Source organism: Coregonus lavaretus (genome assembly GCF_964263955.1).
Source record: "Coregonus lavaretus genome assembly, contig: HAP1_SCAFFOLD_145, whole genome shotgun sequence".
Classification (NCBI taxonomy): Eukaryota; Metazoa; Chordata; class Actinopteri; order Salmoniformes; family Salmonidae; genus Coregonus; species Coregonus lavaretus.
The window spans coordinates 731,939-743,420 of record NW_028165685.1 but is presented as its reverse complement, the minus strand read 5'-3'; the positions used below and the strand labels follow the sequence as shown (position 1 = coordinate 743,420).

Below are 11,482 nucleotides of genomic sequence, written 5' to 3'. Positions count from 1 at the left end.
CTGTGTGTTCTAGAACAGTGATAACTAGAATGTGTGTGTGTTCTAGAACAGTGATAACTAGAATGTGTGTGTGTAAGGTTCTACAGGGTCAGCAGGTCCAAGGCTGTTCACCATCCATCTGATAGAGGCCAACACAGACAACCTACCCAAGGCACACACATGGTAAGAACCAGGCCTTTAACACCGGGGTGTCAACACATGGTAAGAACCATGCCTTTAACACCGGGGTGTCAACACATGGTAAGAACCAGGCCTTTAACACCGGGGTGTCAACACATGGTAAGAACCATGCCTTTAACACCGGGGTGTCAAACATACTGCCCACGGCTTCGCCTCTTCCTCTTGGCTGAAACTATCTTCCCGGAGAAAGCATCCGATCCATCAAAGAGTATGACATGCCATACAGCATCAGATACATGGTCTACACCTGCTGAGACAGAGGGCCGCTGTTTTGCTCGCTCGCATGCTTTATCTGAACTTGATGCATCTTTCTGTCTGCTTTTTGTTGTTACATTTTGACAGCGAGGAAATATCATCAGTTTGAAGTGCGGCCCTCCAGACCTCGATGAAAAAACGGATGTGGCCCGCGGGGCAAAATGAGTTTGACGCCCCTGCTTTAACATGTAGCTCTGACATATGGATATACAGTGTCTTCAGAAAGGATTCAGACCCCTTGACTTATTCCACATGTTGTTGTGTTTCAGCCTGAATTCAAAATGGATTCAATAGACACAATACCCCATTCAAATGTATTGAAAATGAAATACAGAAATATCTCATTTTACATAAGTATTCACACCCCGCGGCCGGGACCGGGAGACCCATGGGGCGGCGCACAATTGGCCCAGCATCGTCCAGGGTATGGGAAGGAATGGCCGGCAGGGATGTAGCTCAGTTGGTAGAGCATTGGCGTTTGCAACGCCAGGGTTGTGGGTTCGATTCCCACAGGGGGGCCAGTATGAAAAATAAATAAAAATAATGTATACACTCACTAACTGTAAGTCGCTCTGGATAAGAGTGTCTGCTAAATGACTAAAATGTCAATGTAAAATGTAAATACATGTTAGAATCACCTTTGGCAGCGATTACAGCTGTGAGTCTTTCTGGGTCTCTAAGAACTTTGCACATTATTCTTTTTATAATTCTTCTAGCTCTGTCAAGTTGGTTGTTGATCATTGCTAGACAGCCATTTTCTAATCTTGCCATAGATTTTCAAGCCAATTTAAGTCAAAACTGTAACTCAGCCACTCAGGAACATTCAATGTCGTCTTGGTAAGAAACTCCAGTGTAGATTTGTCCTTGTGTTTTAGGTTATTGTCCTGCTGAAAGGTGAATTTGTCTCCCAGTGTCTGGTGGAAAGCAGACTGAACCAGGTTTTCATCTAGGAATTTGCCTGAGCTTAGCTCCATTCCATTTCTTCTTATCCTGAAAAACTTCCTAGTCCTTGCCGATGACAAGCATACCCATAACATGATGCAGCCACCACCATGCTTGAAAATATGGAGAGTGGTACTCAGTGATGTGATGTGTTGGATTTGCCCCAAACATAACACTTTGTATTCAGGACATAAAGTTAATTTCTTTGCTACATTTTTTGCAGTTTTACTTTAGTGCCTTATTGCAAACAAGATGCATGTTTTGGAATATTTGTATTCTGTACAGGCTTCCTTCTTTTCACTCTGTCATTTAGGTTAGTATTGTGGAGTAACTACAATGTTGTTGATCCATCCTCAGGTTTCTCTTATCACAGCCATTAAACTCTCTACCTGTTTTAAAGTCACCATTGGCCTCATGGTGAAATCCCTGAGCGGTTTCCTTCCTCTCCGGCAACTGAGTTAGAAAGGACACCTGTATCTTTGTAGTGACTGGGTGTATTGATACACCTTCCAAAGTGTAATTAATAACTTCACCGTGCTCAAAGGGATATTCAATGTCTGCTTTTTTTTTTTACCCATCTACCAATAGGTGCCCTTCTTTGCGAGGCATTGGAAAACCTCCATGGTCTTTGTAGTTGAATCTGTGTTTGAAATTCACTGCTCGACTGAGGGACCTTACAGATAATTGTATGTGTGGGGTACAGAGATGAGGTAGTCATTCAAAAATCATGTTAAACACTATTATTGCACACAGAGTGAGTCCATGCAACTTATTATGTGACTTGTTAAGCACATTTTTACTCCTGAACCTATTTAGGCTTGCCATAACAAAGGGGTTTAATACTTATTGACTCAAGACATTTCAGCTTTTCATTTTTTATTGATTTGTACACATTTCTAAAAACATAATTCCACTTTGACATTCTGGGGTATTGTGTGTAGGTCAGTGACACAACATCTAAATGTAATCCATTTTAAATTCAGACTGTAACAACAAAATGTGGAAAAGGTCAAGGGGTGTGAGTACTTTCTGAAGGCACTGTTGATCACTGTCTGAATATTAATCTCTCTCTCTCTCTCTCTGTGTCTCTCTCTCTCTCTCTCTCACTGTCTCTCCTCTCTCTCTCTCTCTCTCTCTCTCTCTGTCTCTCTCTGTGTCTCTCTCTCTCTCTGTGTCTCTCTCTCTCTCTGTGTCTCTCTCTCTGTGTCTCTGTCTCTCTCTCTCTCTGTCTCTCCTCTCTCTCTCTCTCTCTCTGTCTCTCCTCTCTCTCTCTCTCTCTCTGTGTCTCTCTCTCTCTCTCTCTGTGTCTCTGTCTCTCTCTCTCTCTCTCTCTGTCTCTCCTCTCTCTCTCTCCTCTCTCTCTCTCTCTCTCTCTGTCTCTCTCTGTGTCTCTCTCTCTCTCTGTGTCTCTCTCTCTCTCTGTGTCTCTCTCTCTCTCTCTGTGTCTCTGTCTCTCTCTATCTCTGTCTCTCCTCTCTCTCTCTCTCTCTCTCTCTCTCTCTCCCTCTGTCTCTCTCTCTCTCTCTCTCTCTCTCTCTCTCTCTCTCTCTCTCTCTCTGTGTCTCTCTCTCTCTCTCTCTCTCTCTCTCTCTCTCTCTGTGTCTCTCTCTCTCTCTCTCTCTCTCTCTCTCTCTCTCTCTCTCTCTCTCTCTCTCTCCCTGTGTCTCTCTCTCTCTCTCTCTGTGTCTCTCTCTCTCTCTCTCTCACTGTCTCTCCTCTCTCTCTCTCTCTCTCTCTCTCTCTCTGTCTCTCTCTGTGTCTCTCTCTCTCTCTGTGTCTCTCTCTCTCTCTGTGTCTCTCTGTCTCTCTGTCTCTCTCTCTCTCTCTGTCTCTCCTCTCTGTCTCTCTCTCTCTGTGTCTCTGTCTCTCTCTCTCTCTCTCTCTCTGTCTCTCTCTCTCTCTCTCTGTCTCTCTCTGTGTCTCTCTCTCTCTCTGTGTCTCTCTCTCTCTCTGTGTCTCTCTCTCTCTCTCTCTGTGTCTCTGTCTCTCTCTCTCTCTATCTCTGTCTCTCCTCTCTCTCTCTCTCTCTCTTCTCTCTCTCTCCCTGTGTCTCTCTGTCTCTCTCTCTCTCTCTCTCTCTCTCTCTGTGTCTCTCTCTCTCTCTCTCTCTCTCTCTCTGTGTCTCTCTCTCTCTCTCTCTGTGTCTCTCTCCCCCCTCACTCCTCTCTCTCTCCTTCTCCCCCTCTCTCTCTCCTCTCTCTCTCTCTCTCCTCTCTCTCTCTCTCTCCTCTCTCTCTCTCTCCTCTCTCTCTCCTTCTTCTCCTTTAGTTTTAACAGAATAGATATCCCTCCCTACGAGTCGTACGAGAAACTTTATGAGAAACTGCTGACGGCCGTGGAGGAAACTTGTGGCTTCGCTGTGGAGTGATATACACACACACACGTCACCCTGCAATAACCCCGCCCCTACAGAACTACTATTGACCAATCACAGGACAATACCACCTAGCCCCTCCCATCCCGACCAGACTGATCTCCAGGGGAACTGTCGTCATGGGTCACAGCCGGGTTTGTCACCATGGTTGCATGATCCGGGGATGTCATGAGTTCCAGTATTTGAGAGTTTTTTCAGATGTTTTGAAGAAACATTTTTAACCTTCAGTTTTATCGAGCTATGATGTCAGTCTACAGAACAACCAATGACTTTGATTCTGTCTCCAATCACACGCAGTCTCTGTACAGAATAAGCCAATCAGAGACGATCTGAGCTGAAATCCTCCAATCAGAAAGCAGATTGATTGATTAGTGTTCATGCTTCATGTTTAACCACTGTTGTGTGTGTGTGTGTGTTGGTGCGTGTGTGTGTGCGTGCGTGCGTGTGTGTGTGTGTGTGTGTGTGGATGCCACCTGCTCCTCTGTATAATGGTATTGAGCCTGTCTGTCTCTGATTATTATGTTATTTATTTACTGTGATGATGATGACCTGCTGCTACACTCTACACACTAACCCCTTATTAACCCTAACCCTAGGTTAACCCTCTCCTCTCCTCTCCTCTCCTCAGACCCCTTATTAACCCTACCCCTAGGTTAACCCTCTCCTCTCCTCTCCTCAGACCCCTTATTAACCCTACCCCTAGGTTAACCCCCTCCTCTCCTCTCCTCTCCTCAGACCCCTTATTAACCCTACCCCTAGGTTAACCCTCTCCTCTCCTCAGACCCCTTATTAACCCTACCCCTAGGTTAACCCTCTCCTCTCCTCTCCTCAGACCCCTTATTAACCCTACCCCTAGGTTAACCCTCTCCTCTCCTCAGACCCCTTATTAACCCTACCCCTAGGTTAACCCTCTCCTCTCCTCTTCTCAGACCCCTTATTAACCCTACCCCTAGGTTAACCCTCTCCTCTCCTCTCCTCTTCTCAGACCCCTTATTAACCCTACCCTAGGTTAACCCTCTCCTCTCCTCTCCTCTTCTCAGACCCCTTATTAACCCTACCCCTAGGTTAACCCTCTCCTCTCCTCTCCTCTCCTCAGACCCCTTATTAACCCTACCCCTAGGTTAACCCTCTCCTCTCCTCTCCTCAGACCCCTTATTAACCCTACCCCTAGGTTAACCCTCTCCTCTCCTCTCCTCTTCTCAGACCCCTTATTGACCCTAACCCTAGGTTAACCCTCTCCTCTCCTCTCCTCAGACCCCTTATTAACCCTACCCCTAGGTTAACCCTCTCCTCTCCTCTCCTCTCCTCAGACCCCTTATTAACCCTACCCCTAGGTTAACCCTCTCCTCTCCTCTCCTCTCCTCAGACCCCTTATTAACCCTACCCCTAGGTTAACCCTCTCCTCTCCTCTCCTCTTCTCAGACCCCTTATTAACCCTACCCCTAGGTTAACCCTCTCCTCTCCTCTCCTCAGACCCCTTATTAACCCTAACCCTAGGTTAACCCTCTCCTCTCCTCTCCTCAGACCCCTTATTAACCCTACCCCTAGGTTAACCCTCTCCTCTCCTCTCCTCAGACCCCTTATTAACCCTACCCCTAGGTTAACCCTCTCCTCTCCTCTCCTCTTCTCAGACCCCTTATTAACCCTAACCCTAGGTTAACCCTCTCCTCTCCTCTCCTCAGACCCCTTATTAACCCTACCCCTAGGTTAACCCTCTCCTCTCCTCTCCTCTCCTCAGACCCCTTATTAACCCTACCCCTAGGTTAACCCTCTCCTCTCCTCTCCTCTCCTCAGACCCCTTATTAACCCTAACCCTAGGTTAACCCCCTCCTCTCCTCTCCTCAGACCCCTTATTAACCCTACCCCTAGGTTAACCCTCTCCTCTCCTCTCCTCAGACCCCTTATTAACCCTACCCCTAGGTTAACCCTCTCCTCTCCTCTCCTCAGACCCCTTATTAACCCTACCCCTAGGTTAACCCTCTCCTCTCCTCTTCTCAGACCCCTTATTAACCCTACCCCTAGGTTAACCCTCTCCTCTCCTCAGACCCCTTATTAACCCTACCCCTAGGTTAACCCTCTCCTCTCCTCTCCTCTCCTCAGACCCCTTATTAACCCTACCCCTAGGTTAACCCTCTCCTCTCCTCAGACCCCTTATTAACCCTACCCCTAGGTTAACCCTCTCCTCTCCTCTTCTCAGACCCCTTATTAACCCTACCCCTAGGTTAACCCTCTCCTCTCCTCTCCTCTTTCCTCTCCTCCTTCCGCATCCTTGTTAGGGTTCATCTTGGTCTGACAAACAGACTGGCTCTAAGCTCCACACTAATCTAACCTGTCTCACTCCCCAGCCTCTCACTCCCCAGCCTGTCTGAAATATGCAATAAACCCCCAAACTTCACCGCTCTCTCCATCTCTCCAAACTTCACATTTCTCTCTACATCTGTGTGCATCCCCCTCTCTCTCTCTCTCTCTCTCTCTCTCTGTCTCTCTCTCTCTCTCTCTCTCTCTCTCTCTCTCTCTCTCTCTCTCTCTCTCTCTCTCTCTCTCTCTCTCTCTCTTGAACAGACAGAAGGTTGGGGAATAGTTACTATGGTTACTTTTCTGTTTATTTTTCTCCCTGAATTAGTGAATCCCTACCATCATTAAACCTCCATAGAAACGAATGAAATCAAACTAAATGTTGATTTAAATGTTGAAGGTCAAGGGTGATGAAGACTGGACATTGGTGGAACGTAACAGAGGACTGCACTCTGACCTGAGACCTGATGCCTCGGCTTTATAGGCTTTAGCTCAGTGGGCTACAGGACAGCGGCTCCCAGCACTGCAGTATGAGCGTGTTGGTAACAGTGGGGAGGTTGTTCGTTGTGTAAAGATGGAAGCAGAGTATTGTAACTTCGTGGCTACTAAACATTAATGACAAAATACTGTGTAAATAAGATTCTATTAAATAAACTAAATTTAAAATAAAGTCCCACCATGTCTTTATTCTGGAGAAGGAATAACTGGTGCATCATATAATGGAGGATTCAAGAGAAAATACACATAGACGTAGACCTAGCCACATTCTCCATAAGGGGACGTAGACCTAGCCACATTCTCCATAAGGGGCCGTTATTAATACACATAGACGTAGACCTAGCCACATTCTCCATAAGGGGCCGTTATTAATACACATAGACGTAGACCTAGCCACATTCTCCATAAGGGGCCGTTATTAATACACATAGACGTAGACCTAGCCACATTCTCCATAAGGGGCCGTTATTAATACACATAGACGTAGACCTAGCCACATTCTCCATAAGGGGACGTTGTTAATACACATAGACGTAGACCTAGCCACATTCTCCATAAGGGGCCGTTATTAATACACATAGACGTAGACCTAGCCACATTCTCCATAAGGGGACGTTATTAATACACATAGACGTAGACCTAGCGACATTCTCCATAAGGGGCCGTTATTAATTCACATAGACGTAGACCTAGCCACATTCTCCATAAGGGGCCGTTTATTAATACACATAGACGTAGACCGAGCCACATTCTCCATAAGGGGCCGTAGACCTAGCCACATTCTCCATAAGGGGCCGTTATTAATACACATAGACGTAGACCGAGCCACATTCTCCATAAGGGGCCGTAGACCTAGCCACATTCTCCATAAGGGGACGTTATTAATACACAGAGACGTAGACCTAGCCACATTCTCCATAAGGGGACGTTATTAATACACATAGACGTAGACCGAGCCACATTCTCCATAAGGGGACGTAGACCTAGCCACATTCTCCATAAGGGGACGTTATTAATACACATAGACGTAGACCTAGCCACATTCTCCATAAGGGGACGTAGACCTAGCCACATTCTCTATAAGGGGCCGTAGACCTAGCCACATTCTCCATAAGGGGCCGTTATTAATACACATAGACGTAGACCTAGCCACATTCTCCATAAGGAGCCGTTATTAATACACATAGACGTAGACCGAGCCACATTCTCCATAAGGGGACGTAGACCTAGCCACATTCTCCATAAGGGGACGTAGACCTAGCCACATTCTCCATAAGGGGCCGTTATTAATACACATAGACGTAGACCTAGCCACATTCTCCATAAGGGGCCGTTATTAGTACACATAGACGTAGACCGAGCCACATTCTCCATAAGGGGCCGTTATTAATACACATAGACGTAGACCGAGCCACATTCTCCATAAGGGGACGTAGACCTAGCCAAATTCTCCATAAGGGGCCGTTATTAATACACATAGACGTAGACCTAACCACATTCTCCATAAGGGGCCGTTATTAATACACATAGACGTAGACCGAGCCACATTCTCCATAAGGGGCCGTTATTAATACACATAGACGTAGACCGAGCCACATTCTCCATAAGGGGCCGTTATTAATACACATAGACGTAGACCTAGCCACATTCTCCATAAGGGGACGTAGACCTAGCCACATTCTCCATAAGGGGCCGTTATTAATACACATAGACGTAGACCGAGCCACATTCTCCATAAGGGGCCGTTATTAATACACATAGACGTAGACCGAGCCACATTCTCCATAAGGGGCCTAGACCGAGCCACATTCTCCATAAGGGGCCGTTATTAATACACATAGACGTAGACCTAGCCACATTCTCCATAAGGGGCCGTTATTAATACACATAGACGTAGACCGAGCCACATTCTCCATAAGGGGCCGTTATTAATACACATAGACGTAGACCTAGCCACATTCTCCATAAGGGGACGTAGACTAGCCACATTCTCCATAAGGGGCCGTTATTAATACACATAGACGTAGACCTAGCCACATTCTCCATAAGGGGACGTAGACCTAGCCACATTCTCCATAAGGGGACGTAGACCTAGCCATATTCTCCATAAGGGGCCGTTATTAATACACATAGACGTAGACCGAGCCACATTCTCCATAAGGGGCCGTTATTAATACACATAGACGTAGACCGAGCCACATTCTCCATAAGGGGCCGTTATTAATACACATAGACGTAGACCTAGCCACATTCTCCATAAGGGGACGTAGACCTAGCCACATTCTCCATAAGGGGCCGTTATTAATACACATAGACGTAGACCGAGCCACATTCTCCATAAGGGGCCGTTATTAATACACATAGACGTAGACCGAGCCACATTCTCCATAAGGGGCCGTAGACCGAGCCACATTCTCCATAAGGGGCCGTTATTAATACACATAGACGTAGACCTAGCCACATTCTCCATAAGGGGCCGTTATTAATACACATAGACGTAGACCGAGCCACATTCTCCATAAGGGGCCGTTATTAATACACATAGACGTAGACCTAGCCACATTCTCCATAAGGGGACGTAGACCTAGCCACATTCTCCATAAGGGGCCGTTATTAATACACATAGACGTAGACCGAGCCACATTCTCCATAAGGTGCCGTTATTAATACACATAGACGTAGACCTAGCCACATTCTCCATAAGGGGACGTAGACCTAGCCACATTCTCCATAAGGGGCCGTTATTAATACACATAGACGTAGACCTAGCCACATTCTCCATAAGGGGACGTAGACCTAGCCACATTCTCCATAAGGGGCCGTTATTAATACACATAGACGTAGACCTAGCCACATTCTCCATAAGGGGACGTTATTAATACACATAGACGTAGACCTAGCGACATTCTCCATAAGGGGCCGTTATTAATTCACATAGACGTAGACCTAGCCACATTCTCCATAAGGGGCCGTTATTAATACACATAGACGTAGACCTAGCCACATTCTCCATAAGGGGCCGTTATTAATACACATAGACGTAGACCTAGCCACATTCTCCATAAGGGGCCGTTATTAATACACATAGACGTAGACCGAGCCACATTTTCCATAAGGGGACATTATTAATACACATAGACGTAGACCTAGCAACATTCTCCATAAGGGTCCGTTATTAATACACATAGACGTAGACCTAGCCACATTCTCCATAAGGGGCCGTTATTAATACACATAGATGTAGACCGAGCCACATTGTCAATAAGGGGCCGTTATTAATACACATAGACGTAGACCGAGCCACATTCTCCATAAGGGGACGTTATTAATACACATAGACGTAGACCTAGCCACATTCTCCATAAGGGGACGTTATTAATACACATAGACGTAGACCGAGACACATTCTCCATAAGGGGCCGTTATTAATACACATAGACGTAGACCTAGCCACATTCTCCATAAGGGGCCGTTATTAATACACATAGACGTAGACCGAGCCACATTCTCCATAAGGGGCCGTTATTAATACACATAGACGTAGACCTAGCCACATTCTCCATAAGGGGACGTACACCGAGCCACATTTTCCATAAGGGTCCGTTATTAATACACATAGACGTAGACCTAGCCACATTCTCCATAAGGGGACGTTATTAATACACATAGACGTAGACCTAGCCACATTCTCCATAAGGGGCCGTTATTAATACACATAGACGTAGACCGAGACACATTCTCCATAAGGGGCCGTTATTAATACACATAGACGTAGACCTAGCCACATTCTCCATAAGGGGCCGTTATTAATACACATAGACGTAGACCTAGCCACATTCTCCATAAGGGGCCGTTATTAATACACATAGACGTAGACCGAGCCACATTCTCCATAAGGGGACGTTATTAATACACATAGACGTAGACCTAGCCACATTCTCCATAAGGGGCCGTTATTAATTCACATAGACGTAGACCTAGCCACATTCTCCATAAGGGGACGTTATTAATACACATAGACGTAGACCTAGCCACATTCTCCATAAGGGGACGTTATTAATACACATAGACGTAGACCTAGCCACATTCTCCATAAGGGGACGTAGACCTAGCCACATTCTCCATAAGGAGCCGTTATTAATACACATAGACGTAGACCTAGCCACATTCTCCATAAGGGGACGTAGACCGAGCCACATTCTCCATAAGGAGCCGTTATTAATACACATAGACGTAGACCGAGCCACATTCTCCATAAGGGGACGTAGACCTAGCCACATTCTCCATAAGGGGCCGTTATTAATACACATAGACGTAGACCGAGCCACATTCTCCATAAGGGGACGTAGACCTAGCCACATTCTCCATAAGGGGCCGTTATTAATACACATAGACGTAGACCGAGCCACATTCTCCATAAGGGGCCGTTATTAATACACATAGACGTAGACCGAGCCACATTCTCCATAAGGGGCCGTTATTAATACACATAGACGTAGACCGAGCCACATTCTCCATAAGGGGCCGTAGACCGAGCCACATTCTCCATAAGGGGACGTAGACCTAGCCAAATTCTCCATAAGGGGCCGTTATTAATACACATAGACGTAGACCTAGCCACATTATCCATAAGGGGCCGTTATTAGTACACATAGACGTAGAAGTAGCCACATTCTCCATAAGGGGACGTTATTAATACACATAGACGTAGACCGAGCCACATTCTCCATAAGGGGCCGTAGACCTAGCCACATTCTCCATAAGGGGCCGTTATTAATACACATAGACGTAGACCGAGCCACATTCTCCATAAGGGGCCGTAGACCTAGCCACATTCTCCATAAGGGGACGTTATTAATACACATAGACGTAGATCTCGCCACATTCTCCATAAGGGGACGTTATTAATACACATAGACGTAGACCTAGCCACATTCT

At 46.2% G+C, this 11,482-nt stretch overlaps 1 protein-coding gene across 2 annotated transcripts in view; it reads left to right on the top strand.

Annotated features, from left to right (window-relative positions):
* Positions 1–6,692, top strand: part of LOC311115605 (E3 ubiquitin-protein ligase SMURF1-like) — a 95,212-nt gene extending 88,520 nt beyond the window's left edge. Inside the window, exons 16-18 of one of the 2 annotated variants that reach the window (XM_084190765.1) lie at positions 87–162; positions 3,646–4,607; positions 4,760–6,692. In XM_084190765.1, coding sequence (XP_084046891.1) covers positions 87–162; positions 3,646–3,745 — 176 coding nt within the window. In that variant the 3' untranslated portion in view covers positions 3,746–4,607; positions 4,760–6,692. The other variant, XM_084190764.1, reaches the window with a different exon arrangement.
* Positions 6,693–11,482: the final 4,790 nt, after the last annotated feature.